The sequence below is a fragment of the Primulina eburnea genome, chromosome 10, assembly GCF_022965805.1.
Source record: "Primulina eburnea isolate SZY01 chromosome 10, ASM2296580v1, whole genome shotgun sequence".
NCBI lineage: Eukaryota > Viridiplantae > Streptophyta > Magnoliopsida > Lamiales > Gesneriaceae > Primulina > Primulina eburnea.
In genome coordinates, this window is record NC_133110.1 from 9275147 (window position 1) to 9292310 (window position 17164).

General features: G+C 36.6%; 2 protein-coding genes across 2 annotated transcripts; one reads left to right on the forward strand and one right to left on the reverse strand.

The window, feature by feature from the left end:
* The first annotated feature begins 2425 nt into the window (after nucleotides 1–2425).
* On the forward strand, nucleotides 2426–5794 carry LOC140842865 (uncharacterized). The gene is made up of 4 exons (XM_073211066.1): nucleotides 2426–2740; nucleotides 3143–3290; nucleotides 5549–5706; nucleotides 5765–5794. Exons 1-4 carry the CDS (start codon nucleotides 2426–2428, stop codon nucleotides 5792–5794), a joined length of 651 nt encoding a protein of 216 aa, XP_073067167.1.
* An 8686-nt stretch (nucleotides 5795–14480) lies between these two features.
* Nucleotides 14481–16302, reverse strand: LOC140842866 (uncharacterized). The gene is made up of 3 exons (XM_073211068.1): nucleotides 15369–16302; nucleotides 14998–15293; nucleotides 14481–14907 (listed from the first exon to the last, which is right to left on the reverse strand). The coding sequence occupies exons 1-3, from the start codon at nucleotides 15918–15920 to the stop codon at nucleotides 14481–14483; spliced, it is 1275 nt and encodes a 424-aa protein (XP_073067169.1). The 5' UTR covers nucleotides 15921–16302.
* Between the last annotated feature and the right edge of the window lie 862 nt (nucleotides 16303–17164).

A 17164-nucleotide genomic window follows, 5' to 3' on the forward strand; every position in this document is an offset into this window, starting at 1 on the left:
ATCTCACCGCACCTGAAACAAGCACCCGCAACTCTGCGACAACGCTCTGTCGGATGGTCCTTCCCGCAATGCTGACACGGGCCCTTCTTCTTCCCAAAATGGTGAACTCCTCCAGATCCAGAGGAAGAAGAAGTAGATCCAGCCTTCTTAAATGATTGGGCACGGGGACCCAAAGAACTAGTAGGACGAGCAGACTGCATGGCTCGACCCCTCAGCAAACTGCCCTCTGCCTGGCGACAACGGTTCACAAGGCCCTCATACGACGTCGGATCATCACAGACCACGACCCGATCATAAATCTCCTGATTGAGGCCCTGAAGAAAATGATTATACTTGGCCACCGCATTGTCACTGACGTGCGGAACATATGGGAGCAACTCAAAGAACTTCTGCTGATACTCATCAACAGACAAACTCCCCTGCTTCAGATTGATCAACTCAATCGCCTTGGTCTGCAGAAGAGCTGGCGGAAAGTAAAGCAGCATGAAAGCAGCTCGGAAATCGGCCCAAAGAACTCGGCCCTGTCGCTGAACTATCGGTGCAGAGGTAGACCTCCACCACTTACGTGCACCGCCCTCCAGCAAGAAATCAAGGGTATCCATCTGCTGCTCCGCCGAGCACTGGAAAGACTTGAAACAGCTCTCCATCCTCTCAAGCCAGTTCTCCGCAACATCCGGAGTCTCGCCGCCCGAAAGAGGTTTCGGCCCCATCTGCAAGAACCTATGCATACTGAAACTCCGAGGCTCATCTCGTCGGTGTGGACGACGTTCCCGATGCTCTCGACGACGCTCCCGATCGTCGCGGTCTCCCCAGCGTCCCACGCTGCCATGACTACTAGCATCGTCGTCAAAACCAGACATCTCTACAAAAAGTCACCAGAGATTAGACCCAAAAGAACAGTTCTAAATCCCAAAATCTTAATGCATGCTCTGATACCATAAATGTAGTGACCCGTTCCAGAATCACCTACTAATCAGAACTTAAGCATGCAATTAACTTAATAAAACTGAATCAGATAAACAGCGGAAAAACAACATATACAGCCCGATCGAATCAGTAAGTACGAATACTAAAACAACCAAATCAAACTAAATCCCAAGAATAAAATACCAGCAACTACAGGTCAACCCCTGCTAGCTCCCTGTCCTCTCCCTCCTGGACCGTCCAACCTGAGACCTGCCCCATCGAATAGGGTGTCCAAAACAGAGATAAACCGAGGACGTGAGCATAAAACGCTCAGTACCGAAAGAATGAGTATACAAGACTATGACATGCATGTATGCAAAATGTACTGGATACCAGGGTCTGGGTATAACGAAAAACTGCTCAGGCAAATGACGTCAAGGTATGTAGCACTCTGCGCCGTCGCACCAGGAGGTGGCTCCCATACCATAAACCTGTGGATATACCGGTATCCTGACCACCGTCGGCCAACGGGGTCCAACCATCCACAACAACCGAGGGCTGAGCACCCTCTGAACAGGCTATCTCAAAAGATAAACAGGCCCAACATGATTATGCAAATGCCGCATAATAAACCATGCATCATATGTCAGATAATAATGCAACACATAAACATGCAACACATAGTAAAGCATACTCAACCAGGATATCTCGGATAGTACTTCCGTACCTCAAACCAGTAGATCCTAGTAATCAGCCCTAGAATCAAGCCTGCGTCCGTAGTCAGCCCACTGATGCCGCTAGCTCCCAACTAGAGCACAGCTCCGCTACAAAGCCAGTAGCTCCCTGCTAGTGCCCGAACCTCGGGAAAAGCTAGAAACCCATCAGAAACGACTAAAACGCTCTGGAACTCTCGGAATTGGTAATTGAAAAGTGAAGCCTCGCGCCTCTATTTATAGACGACGATCAGACGATCCGATCCACTTCGGAAGATCCGATCCTGTGCACTTCGGACGATCCGATCCACTTCGGACGTTCCGAACTCTGCATGTCTTCCACGTGTCCAGCCACCTGTCTTCGGACGATCCGAACCTCTTCGGACGATCCGAACCCTGACACGGTCTACTGTTGACAAGACTCGGTCTGACACCGAACCGAACGGTCCATCCGAACCCACTTCGGACGATCCGAACCTCTTCGGACGGTCCGATCCTGGTTCGTTCCTTCCGAACTCGCAGAATATAATTAATCCAATAATTACTCAATTTAGGCATCGGGATACTACAGATACGGTAAAGATTAATAATGTTCCTGATGATATTATTAGAATGCGTTTGTTTTCGTTTTCTCTCAGGGATCAAGCAAGAGGATGGCTCCAATCGCTTTCCTTGGGAAGTATCACGACATGGCAGGAGCTGGCGACGAAATTTCTGGCAAAGTACTTTCCTCCTGCAAAGTCTGCACAGTTGAAGATCGAGATTAGCACGTTCAGGCAGACTGATTTTGAACAATTGTATGAGGCATGGGAGAGATACAAGGAGCTGTTGAGGAAATGCCCGACCATGGTTTTGAGGACTGGGTGCAAATTGAATTATTCTACAACGGTCTAAATGGGCAAACAAGAGGAACAGTGGATGCTGCAGCTGGTGGCACGATCTTTGCTAAATCTCCCGAGCAAGCTTATGACTTGCTTGAACAGATGACGATAAACAGATACCAATGGCCGTCTGAAAGGGCAGGAGTAAAAGGGACAACTGGAGTTTATGTTGTGGATCCTATTACGTCACTCACTGCTCAGGTATCTGCATTGACCACTCAAATAGCAGGGATGAATAAGGTAAGCACATTAGAAACTAAGAGTCCATCGACTGTTGTTGAAGAACAATCTATTCCTGAATAAGCTCAGTACATCAACAACAGAAATTTTGGAAGATTTGGAGGATATCGAGGTAACCCTCCCCCTAATACTTATCATCCAGGATTAAGAAATCATGAAAATTTTTCTTATGCAAATAACAAAAATGTGTTGAATCCTCCACCAGGGTTCAATACATCAAAGGGGGAAGGAAAGCCTTCATTTAAGGATTTGGTAGGAACGTTTGTTGCTGAGTCGGGAAAGAGGATGGCAAGGACTGAATCTCGTCTTGATAACATGGAGACTTACATAGGAAATATGGTTGCCACAATAAAATCTTTGGAAACTCAAATTGAACAGTTGGCTACCGCATTGAGAGATTAGAATAGGGGTCAACTTCCTAGTAACACCGAAGTTAACCCAAAAGAGCAGTGCAAGGCAGTCACTTTGATGAGTGGAAAGGAATTGGAGGTACAAATTCCTAAAGAGAGAGTGGAACGTGAGAAGACAGTTGAAGAAGGTGAAACTGAGTGTAATGCCCGAGAATTAATCACTGTCAATCAAAGATTATTGACTTATAATTTAATGTGATTACGAAAGGGCCAACGGAGATATGATTTAATATAAGGTGCACCATTTATTTTGAATTTCAGAATGGGTTGCCGAAGCAACACCGCACCCGCGCTCATGATTAGACCGCACCCGCGGTGAGGAAGCAGTAGGGTATGCTATTTTTACAATGATCACCGCGCCCGCGGTCCAGGAGAGAGCGCACCCACGGTCAGGCACCGCACCCACGGTCCCGAAGCTACCGCACCCGCGGTGCAACGTGTTTTGCAAAAATTGTGTCACCTCGCTGTATGCATGCATTGATATATATATATAAGTATCATTCCTTCGAATTCAGAAGGAAAGAAAGAAAAAGGAACGAGAAAGGCTTGTAAAATCCTTACGCCTTTATTTTTTGATCCGTCCGTTCGATTTGAAATCCGACTTCGGTACTGTGTTCCTATCAACGCAGACTACAACTGGACGTAAGTTTTACTACGTTTTGACATGTCTTGAAATTATGATATTTTCATAATTGAATGGCATTCATATATGATGTTCTTGACATGTTAGACAGCGTAGAATCGAAGTCAGATTAAGAAACGGACTGAATATGGAATTGTTATGAATTTCAGAATGAGATTGATTGGAATTGATATCAGATTTGTACGGTGGTTGATTGTAAATTATATGAATTGGTATAGACTGATATAGTATTACCAGTATCGCATGATTACACTATGAGACTATCAGAATTTGATAAAACAGAGATTTTGTGATTTGATTAGAATATTAATACAGAATATTGATATTGTCATTGCCATATTGAACAGTGACAGACTTTGAATCAAGACTTCGATTGTATCAGACCGACAGCAAGAAAGGTATAAATAAATGTTAATTCGGGATTGTACAACTCGAGTTATGTTTGACTTGAGTTTCCCTAAATCACATACTTTATTTTATTGCATTGATATTTGCAGATTATCAAATTGATATGTTAATCTATTGACTTAGAACAAAGTCAGAGTTTGAGTCTAGGGCAGATCAGTCTAGCTAGGGAAGAACCGCCGAGTCTTTGTCAGAACCGCTGAGACTCTAGACATACGGTGTATCGATGAGCTTAGATGTAGATCGACGTCTATTGTAGACATTCGATACAGCATACCAAAGTCTAAATTAGATTGGGATCCCTAGATTAGAAATAAGCTGGGATAAGATAACAAGACATTGTTTTAAATATAGATTCGTATTAATTCATGTAGTCAGATTGGATACATGTTTTTATGATTATTGTGCTTTTATATATGTTTTATATGATTGCATTGATACATTGTTTATACTGGGATATCTATATCTCACCGGAGTTATCCGGCTGTTGTCTTGTTTGTATGTGTGCATGACAACAGGTGGGACAGGTTCAGGGTCACAGAGATGAAGAAAGATCGAGTTAGAGTGGAGACTACGGACTTGGACTAGAGATAGGGTTTAAACACTTGATAGTTAGTTGTTGAACCTGAGATGTGTATGATTGTATATTTTATCAGATTTATACTTTTATACTAATATGTATAGGAGTTTGATTCCATTACCTTCCGCATCTTTAAAAAAAAAATTTAGACCCTGTTTATTATAATTGATTAATTAGTCCCAATCCCGATTAAGAAGATGATTAGCGTCCGGGTCCCCACACTGAGGGACCCAAAGCTGAAGTTGAAGTTGAACCACCTCCAGTATTTAAGCCAACTCTTCCATACCCGCAGAGGTTCAAAAAGAAAAATTTGGATGATCAGTTTGCAAAATTCTTAGAGATTTTTAAGAAGATACACATCAACATACCATTTGCTGATGCTTTAGAGCAAATGCCGAATTATACAAAGTTTATTAAAGATGTGATGTCTAAAAAGAGGAAGCTATAAGAGTTCGAGACAATGAAACTGACTGAAGAATGTAGCGCCATCCTACAAAAGAAACTAACACAGAAATTAAAAGATCCAAGGAGTTTTACTATTCTTTGTTTTATTGGTGGTTCTAAATGTAGTAAAGCTTCATGTGATTTAGGAGCAAGTATTAATTTGATGTCATTTTCTATTTACAGGGATATGGAGCTTAGAGAAGTCAAACCTACCACTATCACCTTACAGCTTGCAGACATAAGTCTCACGTATCCACTTGAGATCGTCGAAGATGTACTGGTAAAAGTGGATAAATTTATTTTTCCTGCTGACTTTGTGATTTTAGATATGGAAGAGGATCATGATGATCCATTAATCTTAGGGAGACCGTTTCTGGCAACTGGAAGGGCATTGATAGATGTGCACAAGGGTGAAATCACCCTGAGATTTGGCGGAGAAGCAGTCATTTTTAATATCTATCACGCCATGAAGGAATCAAACGAGGTAAGCACTTGTAAAAGCATTGATATTATAGAATCATGTATGTCTCTTGAATGTGCAGGAACTAGGGATCCTTTGGAGAGCTGTTTGATAAGCCCTCCAGGAACCACTACAAGAAAATGGACCTTTAGTGACGGGAAATATCATCACTACATAATCAAATCCCGTCATTAAATACTTTTAATGACGGGAAATTTCCCGTCATGGACCGTCATTATTGCCCTCGTAGGTAAAGGTAATTAATGAGGGGAATGATGTCCCGTCACTAAAGGTAGCGACGGATTTCTAATCCGTCGCCAAATAAGCGACAGTTTTATTATCCGTCGCTAATTTTAGCGACGATTACCTTTGAAGACCGTCGCTAATTTTCGCAACGGTTTTGTTTATGTTATCCGTCGCTAATTTGTTTCGTAAAATAAAAAATAATAATTTTATTAATTTAATAAATCTAATAAAACAAAAAATAGAAACTAAAATTTTGTAAAAAAGAAAAATTTTAAGTATTGTTAAGTAGTAAAATTATGTAAAAGTAAAAAATTTTAAGTGTTATTAAGTGGTGAAAAAAAATTAAAGTGATATGGTAAAATTGTGTAATAGAGAAAAATTTTAAGTGTTTTGTGAAGAGGTAAATTTGTGTGAGAAAGAAAATTTTTAAGTGTTGTGAAGTGTTGTAGAGGGAGATGGCGGTATTTATAGAAATGGTGCGACGGTTTTTGATTAAACCGTCGCTAGTAGCAACGGTTTGACAAAATACTGTCGCAAATTTAAAAAACGTCGCTCATTTTAGCGATGGTTATTATTCGACTGTCGCTAATTTAAATTTTGCGACAGATTAAAGTCAAACCGTCGCTATATTTAGTGACAGATTTGAAAAACCGTCGCTATATTTAGCGACCGCTTTGAAAAACCGTCGCTATATTTGCGACGGTGTTAATTTACCGTCGCTAATGTTTATAGATGCGACGGTTTTGATAACACCGTCGCTAAATATAGCGACGGTGATTAATCCGTCGCTATATTTAGCGATTTTTTTATTAAAAAAACTCTTGTAATGACCACTTTTGTGTACCCTCATTATTTTTTTGTCATTATTGATCAAATTTCTTGTAGTGAACTGTTGATGAAGACAATTGGAAAGTGAAAGGGCAGTTGTTGGCTCTTGAAGCATCACAAAAAGAAAGAAAAACGGATGCACCGCTTGAGGAATTAGAGGTACATGAGCAAACAAAGGTAATACCTCCTTCCCCTGATTTGAAGGAGCTGCCAAGTCACCTTTGCTATGCATTTTTAGTTGAAAAGTCGACGTATCCGGTAATCATCTCTTCCTCTCTTACTTGTACTGAAAAAGATAAATAGGTAGTCCAATGTACTTAACTAACTGTACTCGTCCAGATCTTGCATATTCAGTAAACAAGTTAAGTAGGTTCACAAGTAGTCCAAGCAAGGAACGTTAGAAAGCCTTAACAAGAGTGCTTGGATATTTAAAATATACATTGAATTATGGTTTGGTATATACAAAATATCCTGCAGTCTTAGAAGGTTATTGTGATGCCAATTGGATATCTGACACAAAAGACTCCAAATCCACTAGCGGATATGTATTCACCATAGGTGGATGAGCGGTGTCATGGAAATCTTCTAAGCATACATGTATAGCTCGATCCACTGTGGAATCCGAGTTCATTGCCTTAGACAAAGCTGGGGAAGAAGACGAATGGCTAAGAAACTTCCTAGAAGATATTCCTTGTTGGAATAAGACGTGTCTTCCATTAACATTCATTGTGATAGTCAATCGGCAATAGGAAGAGCACAGAGCAGTATGTACAATGGCAAGTCTCGACATATTCTTCGAAGACATAATACCATAAGACAATTGATCTCAAACGGGGTTATTTCTATTGAATATGTGAAATCAAAGGAAAACCTAGCTGATCCGTTTACTAAAGGTATAAATAGAGATCAAATGTACAAACTGTTGAGAGGAATGAGCTTAAAACCCACAAAATAAAATATTTATAGCGGTAACCCAACCTTGTGGATTGGAGATCACATGACCTTGGTTCAATGGGAAAACTAAGTTATAAATATTAGTTTGAGTACTTGGAAATAATAAAGGTTCATTCCTACAAAATCCAAGTAGAAAAGACCTGCAACATGTGGTGAGGTTAAGTTTTCTTTTAATGATTCCTAAACCTAAAAGGTAGAGTATGGCAGGATACTCTAGTTAGGAGATCACCTATATAAGTGAGAAATAATGGCCGCTTCAATGAAAAACACTTATGAGTCTAGGATATGGTCCATGGCCGTAACCAACACAACATGAGAACAAGAATATGTTATAATTATTATTGTGTAAATACTATTGACTTGGTTTACATCAACGGTTGACTAGTTCAAGACATCATGTCACTACTCAACTAGTAATCCTATAGTATGTTACTAAAGAAGGTTCAAAGTCAAAAACTACCTATCCCAATGCAATAATAATTGACAAGAGCTTTCAAGTAAATCTGCATACAAGCATTAAATTCATTTATGTAGGGGATTGTTGGATAAATGAATAATGAAGAGTTTTTGAATAGAAAAGGGAGTGAGAGTTGTCCCACATGGAGAAAATAGCCAAATAAAGTCTTCTTATAAACTCCAAGTTTGAATAGGGGCTTGAGCCCCAAGGGGTACCAGAAGTTTTTAGAAGGGGGAAGACGCTAATAAGCTGTGTCTTAGTGAACACACGGGCGCGCGCTTGGGCCGGTGCGGTGCGGTCTTTGACAAGTATTAATCTTTTTGGACCAAATTTATTTGGAAAATATTGTCACGCACATGCGGCCGGAACGCAGTGCAGTGTGCACAAGATGATACGTTGGACAGAGCAAGGCGCTCGGGTCACATTACGCGCGGATGCATGCTTGTTACTGAATTCGGAGAAATCTAGCAGAATAGGGCGTGCAGCCACGCAGCTTCTCGCGCGGGCGCGCACGCCCTACTATTTGCGGAGCGCACTGAGACAGTGCCTTGCGCGTGGCCGCGCGTGTTGTCGCGCGGCTGCGCGCGCAGCGCTTTTTCAGAAAAACATGTGCGTCCCTTGGCAATCATGCATCTGTTCTTGGCTTGTTTTGGCTCAACCATTGTATCCCTTGAATAGAATTGTGTCTCTTCGAAGCATCCGGTCTGGAGAGACGTGTCTCCTCAATGCAACCGATGATCATATATAAATAATCCCTCCAACCATTGTCCAAGGCTGCTGAATTTTTGCTTCATCTCTTCTTCTCATATTGCTGCATCATTTTCGAAAATATACTTCAAAGCTCTACATATTTTGGTGTTCGCTGTGTTCAAGAGTTTTTAGTACTGCATTCTCTTGATTGAATTCGTTGTATCTTGGGGACGATTGCTTGCAACGTATAACACTTTGATATGGGCAATTTCGTCTTGCGGAGAAAGGAAATTCCTTGCTTCGACTTGATGTTTCTATTGCTGCGGTTTTGTGTACTTGTCCAACATATCCAGGGTAATATCTTTCTAACATAATCATCAATTCACGGTATTATAGAAACATTAGTGCAGTCTTTTTATGCCATAAAATGAAAAATATATAGTTTTTTCTGTTCAAAAGTGTGAGAACCCAAATTCCCAGCAGTAGCTAGCATATTTCAGAAGCTAACTATTCCAGCAGCAACTAACATTCCAGAAGCTGGTAGTTTTCCAGCAGACAGAATTCCAGCAGATAGAATCCAGCAACATAAGAGTTCAGTAGCGCGAGATTCCAGCAGACAGTTACTGATTCAGCATATGACTTGTAACTGAAGTATTTAAAATGGAATAAAGGTTGTTAATGGCATATCATGGCAGATTATGACCATAAATTGGGAGGCTAACAGTCAGAATTTTACCTATAAGTAACACCCTCAAATCTCTGAATTGGTGTTACAAAAATCTTGAGTATCACTTGAAAATTCGAGTTAAGATAGTGTCTTTGTTCAATCAGTAAAATCTAGTAGCGAGATCAAACAGATTTCCAGAATTCAACCGAAACTTTCTAGCAAAATAAGGTAAGTGGGCTTATGTATAAATATCTTGAAACCAGTTTGATGATTCTGTTTTGAAGCAAAGTATAGGTATTTCTGATTTCTAATATCTGATTTTTGAAGCACTGGAACCTAGTGAATTAATGGTATGAATATATATTCTGAACATTACTGAATTCTGATTATTGATTACTGGCATCACCCCTTAGAGGAGAGAACATATAGGGGACTGATATCAGTTTAGCCATGAAATTCACAAACATGCTCAGTGCTTTCTTGCTAACTTTTAATTTCTGTTCCTGTTCTGAATACTGATTCTTGTTCTGAAAATAAGAGTTTCTGTATATTATTTGTATTACTGTTTCTGTTGAAAATGATTTTGAAAACTGGGAGTTATTCCCGCCCCTGCTTATTGAGTGACGACTATATCACTCATCCATCAAAACCATCTCAGATAAGAACGAGGAAGAATTGTTAGAATAAGAAGAAGAGCAGAATCAGTTTTGGGGCTGGTGAAGAAGACTGTTGTTTTTCAATTCTAAGTTATGTTTCCGCTGTATTTGTTAAGACACATTATGACTCATTTTACATTTTCGGCTGTTAAACATTAGTATTTGAGTTTTTATCAGACAATGAATTATTTAGTATTATAAATAGAAAGACTGGTTTCTGAATTTTGTACTTCTGAGGCTTGTTGTTTTCGAATGTAAATTTGAGAGCAACGCCGGTGTCGACCAACCCCGTCCCTGGGGCGTGACAAAAAGCAACAATATAAATTAAATATTTGTTTGTAACAAAATAAAATGTGCAATACTAGTGGAATTAAACTTAAGCTACTTAACAACAATAGAAACTTCATTTGACCAAACGAAACAAAATCCAATTTGGTCATGGCGATTTCAGCATCCCCAAAACTCGATTAGTTATCTCTCTCCAACCTCATCTTCATTTTCCTCCTTAATCGCATCTTAATTTTCAACTGTAAAAAAGATTAAGTGAGTGATATGATCGTCACTCAATAAGTAGAGACACGAAACATCTTAGTATTGAAAACCATATGCATACTTACTGTAAAGTTGATAAATGTGTTTAAAGAGTAATGTATAAACACCTTCAAAAAATTTGCGGTTTAAAAAATCATAGACGACTTCATCTGGGCTAACAACTAAATCCAAGATCTCAATCAACTGCAGACAACTAATAAAAATATTTTCAAAGTCCAAAAATTGTCTAATAGACTCGATGAATATCACGAATACACAACTAGCATGTCAACAATCAAGATCTAGGTAGCAAGCAACAAATAAATGATAAGTAAAAATAGCATAAAGCAAATGTGCCTAGAATTGTTTATGGAAGTTAATTAGAAAATAATCATATAACTTGATAAGATGCCTGGTCAAAAATCAGTAGTAGATAGTAATTGGTAGTGTTCAGAATATGTATCACCACAATTTGGTTCATAATTATACATTACCAAAAAGTCAGTGATCATAATTCACAATAGCACTAAAATAACTATATATGTTTCCTATGTATAAACTGATATAATTCTCCTATATATTACTCTAAGGGGTGAGAGATGAGGTCGGTAATCAGGAATCATATTTTTATAAAAAAAAATTATAAATCGTCCACTCTTCCGTACACGAGAGGTGATTGATAATTTTACAATATACATGAAAATATAATGTCGATGCGAAAAATAATATTTTATCAAATAAGATCATGATTTTAAAATATAAATTTAAATATATTTAATTTTTACTATAGAATTTTAAAATAAAATTCACTTAAAAAATATCTATAGTTTAAATCAAGAGTCGACTTACTTGAAAGTCACCAAAAGATTTGTAGATGTGTGAGAATAAGATTTATTTTTTCATACATGACCCAAATATCTATACTTTTTAATGGATGACCCAAATAAGATATTCGACCCACAAAATTAATCCGTGAGACAATCTCATAATAGTTTTTGTATCTTAATCTAGCCTTTCTTCTCATAAAGTGCCGAGAGTATTTTGGATTTTGTTGGTAAATTTACATGATCTACGCTAGGGGTGTTCAAACTTCGGATAAAACCGAAAAAAACCGAAAATCCAAACCGAAAAAACCGAACACTAAACCGAACCGAAAACTGAATTTTATAATTCGGATATAAATGTTAAAACCGAAATTAATTTGGTTCGGTTTCGGATTATAAATGTCAAAACCGAACCGACCGAAAAAACCGAAATTTAATTAAATTAATAATGTTATTTTTATTTTATATTATTTATTGAGATGATATTAGTGAATGAAGAATTATTTTGAATAATACTTAGTTGATTATTGTTTATGTAATTCATTTGTACTTTATATTTAAATATTTTACTAAGAAATCATTTAAAAAGATAACATATTATATTTTATAATATATTTATATTGTTAATTTAAATAATTGTGTCAAAACCGAATAACCGACCGAAATAACCGAACCATTTCGGTAAAAAACCGAACCGAACCGAAGAAAAATGGTTCGGATATCGGATTATATATTTGTAAAACCGAAAACCGAAAAAACCGAAATAAAAAACCGAAAACCGAACCGAACCGAACCGACCGATGAACACCCCTAATCTACGCTATTTACAGACAACAAAAAAAAACAAGATTGTAACCTCTAATTTTAATTCTTGAATTATGTATCAAATTATGAATCCATTGTTTTCCTCATTTGCGCACATATGAACCATTAGAAATGTTGTGACCAATAAAAAGTTGAGGGGTATCGCAAAACCGACAGAAACCTCACATCTAATTTTATACTAAAAAAGATGATAAAAAATATTTTCCAAACCAGACCGTACACGGAAATTTGGTTGGAATTTAATGTAAAAACCGTCCAAAACACACCGTGATCATATTAATTTTTCTCCTCCTTATTTTCTCTCATTGATAATTTGCATGAAATACATAGTGATACTTATAAATTGATTGTTTTTTCTGGGCAACTTATAACCTAATATAACATCATTATTATTGAGATTCACCAACAAAAGTCTATAGTTTTGGCACAGTGAACCGGAGTAAAACTTTCCAGCCCCGCAGGGATATGATTTTCTATAAATATTTCCTTCAAGAAACTGCAAGACACAAAGATAAAATATCTCAGTGTCGTCAGAAACTTTGGACTTCTTCAAAAAGCTGAATTTATATTTTGTAACTCATCTGAATATTAGAGTAAAGTAATAGAATAAGAATCCAATAAGTCAACTTATCTTTATTGTTTTTATTTAACTATTCTGTGAAACACTATTTATTCAGTAAATGATTATTTTATTTGAAATCCCTTTATATTTGTACTAGTGCACTTGCGTTAATATAAAAACCCTGAGTTTACTATAATTAGTAGATGGATGGTTGTACCTAAAAATGTCCAGGTATGTGGACATGAACAAGTTTCGTATGTTTGGTATAGAGAGTCATGACTGTCATGTGTTCATATAGAGTCTTATCCATGTGGCTTTTAGATAAATGTTACAAAAAAATGTGTTGACCGACTTAAGCTTTTTTTATTGACCTGACTTCCAGAAATATTTAAAAAAATGATATGATGCACCTAAATGAACAAAATACAAATAATTTTGTGCAAGTTGGAGAAGATATTTCCATCTAGTTTTTCAATTCGATGGAACATCTTTGTATACATCTCCCGTATTTTACTTAACCTTGCTAAGATCTGTAAGGTATAGTTTGATCGACAGATGTAAGTAAAAATATATAATCAGCAGTGTAAATTGTAAATTTGTGTTTTATCATAATTAAGTGTTGTGTCAAATGTTACAACATTTATGGCAAAAATTAATCACTAGAAAACCCAATCGTTTACAAAAACCTATCACTATTGATTTTCACAAAAATCAATTTACTCAACACGTTGAGAAAATAAACGCTTTCTAAAACGAATAACCAAAATAAAAAACTTAAACAAGAAAGCAAAAACGTGATGCCAAAAGAGGAGCCACGAAAACGATTTTCAGCCAACTTCGTCACAGATATTGTCAGTAGATGTTTTCAATATTCAAGGCAACAAGAGCACTGACACTCTTCACAGCAGCAGCAACAACGTTGATAATATTCTTCTCTAAAATTCCACGATGTGCGAAAGTGTGTTGTAAGGTTGATCGAGAGGAAAAGAGCCGTGACACCAATGTCCTTGAACTCTTACATGGGTGTATTCAGCCTAGAGATTTAACGACTTTTAATGATTTTTTTTAATAAGAGACTTTTGTGGATTTGACAGACATTTGTAGAATCTCACAGATTTCTAAACATAATTCCACAGACTCCTGTAGACTTTTCGTAAGACTTTTGTAGACTTCTGTTAACTTTTTCATATGAAAATCCATGACTCTTATAATATTTTTATGGGGGTATATTCAATCTAGACTCTTCATTTGAAATATTATTATTATTATTATTATTATTATTATTATTATTATTATTATTATTATTATTATTATTATTATTAATGTAAATAAAATTTATTTAAAATGTAAATAGATTTTATTTGTGAAAACAAATAATGAATCACTAGTAATTTAGAACTCAAAATTGAACTTCTCAATCCTAACCAATTCAACATAAATTATTAATTAATCAAAAAATTTAGAATATATAACAATTTCTTTTTGTGAATATTAGATTAAAAAATCAAAATAGTATGACAATTTGATAAAATTTCAACAGTAGTTTATGAAATAAAGTCTAACTTTTATTGACAATATGATCATAATCGCTCCACATTTGATTTGCTATAGCATCTCTCCATGCATTAGTATTTGTCCGTTGTTGTTCTTGTGTATCGAATAATTCACCAAAGTTGTCATCTTTGTAAACTTGTTCTGATGAAGATGGTGGAACTTCAATCTCGGTTTCAACTGGAAATTCATCAGAACGACACTCCTTGCGAAGAAAATTGTGTAATCCAGCACAAGCCAATACAATCTCTGTCTGTGTTGTATATTTAAACGGAGGAGCAGTTTTGAATAATTTGAACCGCGATTTAAATATGCCAAATAACCTTTCAGTTACGTTCCTCAAAGAAGTATGACGAAGATTGAACAACTCTTTTGCATCTTCAGGGTGGCGACCTTGGCCAGTGAAATCTTGGAGATGATAACGCACACCACAAAAAGGAACCAAGAATCGACGTCAATTTGGATATCCACCGTCCACTAAAAAGAATTTACCTATCAAACCATATTTTGTAGGATCAAGTAACTAATGTATAGAATATATAATCCTAAAAAATAAAAAAAAATTAAATAAGCTAGTAGCATTAAAAAAATAACCTTGTGTCACTTTAAGCCCGTTATTTCTTGATAAAGCATCTGTCAATACGTTTGAATCATGTGCAGATCCCTCCCATCCACTGAGCACATATATGAATTCTAAATCAAAGTTACATGCTGCTAAAACATTTTGAGAAATCTTCCCATGACGATTACGATAACTATTAGTATCACGCCCAAACACCGTGGCAGGAATATGAGTGCCATCAATAGCTCCAATGCAATCCTATAACAACAATATAATAATAATAATTACAACAACATCAATAACAAAAACAACAAAAAGAATTTCATTACTTACTTTGAAATAAGGATAAAATCTAGTACTCTCTCTTATTTTTTCGGGCACTGCAGATCCAGGTTTGACCATCATATCTGCTGCAATGCTATTTAATGCTTTCAACACCTTGTTGAAGTTTTGGCTTGTATTGTAGCGTGATCGTTCAAAGGTTTTACGAATTAAGCAATATCGGGTATTATGACCAACAACGAGTAAAAATACGGCAAGCATTTCTTCAATACAAATGTATCTTGTATCTTGTAAATGTGTTTTCTCTCTAAGGATGTTGTTCAATTTTAAAAATACATCGGGGTACATTCTATAAATCTCTCGAAAGTTTGTTGGATCTTCTTTTAATATTTTATGAATATAATTGTATCCCCTTGAAGTTATTGGTCGTCTATTTAAAGGACGATGGACACGTTCACAATTCATGTTAGCTATATGCTTAGTAAAAGTATAGAGGCTCCCACGAAATTCAACTAACAAAAACCTAATAGTTTCGTGTAATTCTTCTTCAAATTCATCTTCTTCCATTTGTTCTTCTACTTCATCGACGTTGATATTTGACATTTAAATAAACTACCTGATATCAAACAGATAATTAAAATAAAAGAAACTCTATAAATTTATTAAAAACCATTCCATGTATCAAACAAGATATGTTCAAGAAACAACAAAAAACTTATATAAATCATCCAAAATTCAAGAGTTTTCTACTAGATCAATAATTTGAAAAACAATTCGAAACAATGCGAATAGAATTTTTAACATAAGGTAACTATTTAAGAATTGTGTTTCAAAACATACTAATTCATTCAATTTATAATCTATCCATCCCGAACGCTCTTCAATGGTCATTTTCAAGAAATCCATCTTTTTTTATCTGGTATTGAGTAAATCAAGCACCTTATATCGAGTACGATTATCCAAATTTGGGACCTCCTTGATAGCATCCCAACAAGTGTCACCTGCATTCCCTATTGATTCTATCTTAGAAATCACCTTCTCAAGACTATGGGAGAACTCATACTAACATTTGGGTCAATACTTTTGAATGTGTTTGATTTTGCTTCAAACTCGGTCCTCTCCTGTTTCCTAGTTGTTGCTGGAACCTCTGAACTTATGGGCTGAGAGGGTAATGGTGAAAAAGATTCCTCAAAAATGGAGGTTGATACGATGATTCTTGTCCGTCGCTTTGCACGAAATATTCACCAATGTTGTGATCAAACACATAATCGTCTATTAAACTAGTTCCCCTATTTTCTTCTATCTCAAATTTTCTTGCATCAATGTCATCTCCTACTCCAATTGAGTGTTTTCCTGTAACAGTTCCAGTCCCAACCACAATTCTCAGGTCTTCATAATCCTCAAAAGTGTCTGTCCGATAGGTTCATGTTTAGGGTGAGACTGGTAAAGAGCAAAAAATAACATCAAGTGTTAAGCTAGTTATTAATCTAATTGTAAATATAAATTTTATTTTTTTAAACTCGAAGACTCTCACCTTAAAATAATCTTCCCATACTTCGTCATTAGCCGTGAATTTCTTTGTCTCAGGATCCCATCCAAAACCAGAGTTATGACGCATAAGCTTACAATAACTGCTGTATCTTCCTTTGAACCACTTTAGACGACTTTGATATTGTGTAATAGTTTTTGCACACCCAATCTTGTCGTTCAGAGCGGGGAGTATTTTCTTTTCTACAGTTTTTTTGCTAAATACTCCATTCTTACCACGTCATCCTCTCATGACAGCATCAACCATAAGTTTTAGCAATTCATTTCTCTCTTCAATCGTCCACACATTATATTTTTCT

Excerpts from the sequence above, each read along its gene's own strand:
- LOC140842865 (XM_073211066.1), top strand. The coding sequence starts at position 2,426 with ATGGGAGAGATACAAGGAGCTGTTGAGGAAATGCCCGACCATGGTTTT. Across the intron at positions 3,291-5,548 it reads TGAAGAAGGTGAAACTGAGT|ATATGGAAGAGGATCATGAT; the intron begins GTAATGCCCGAG and ends TTGTGATTTTAG. Across the intron at positions 5,707-5,764 it reads CCATGAAGGAATCAAACGAG|GAACTAGGGATCCTTTGGAG; the intron begins GTAAGCACTTGT and ends TTGAATGTGCAG.
- LOC140842866 (XM_073211068.1), bottom strand. The coding sequence starts at position 15,920 with ATGTCAAATATCAACGTCGATGAAGTAGAAGAACAAATGGAAGAAGAT. Across the intron at positions 15,294-15,368 it reads GATTTTATCCTTATTTCAAA|GATTGCATTGGAGCTATTGA; the intron begins GTAAGTAATGAA and ends TTGTTGTTATAG. Across the intron at positions 14,908-14,997 it reads ATTATATATTCTATACATTA|TTGTGGTGTGCGTTATCATC; the intron begins GTTACTTGATCC and ends CTTGGTTCCTTT.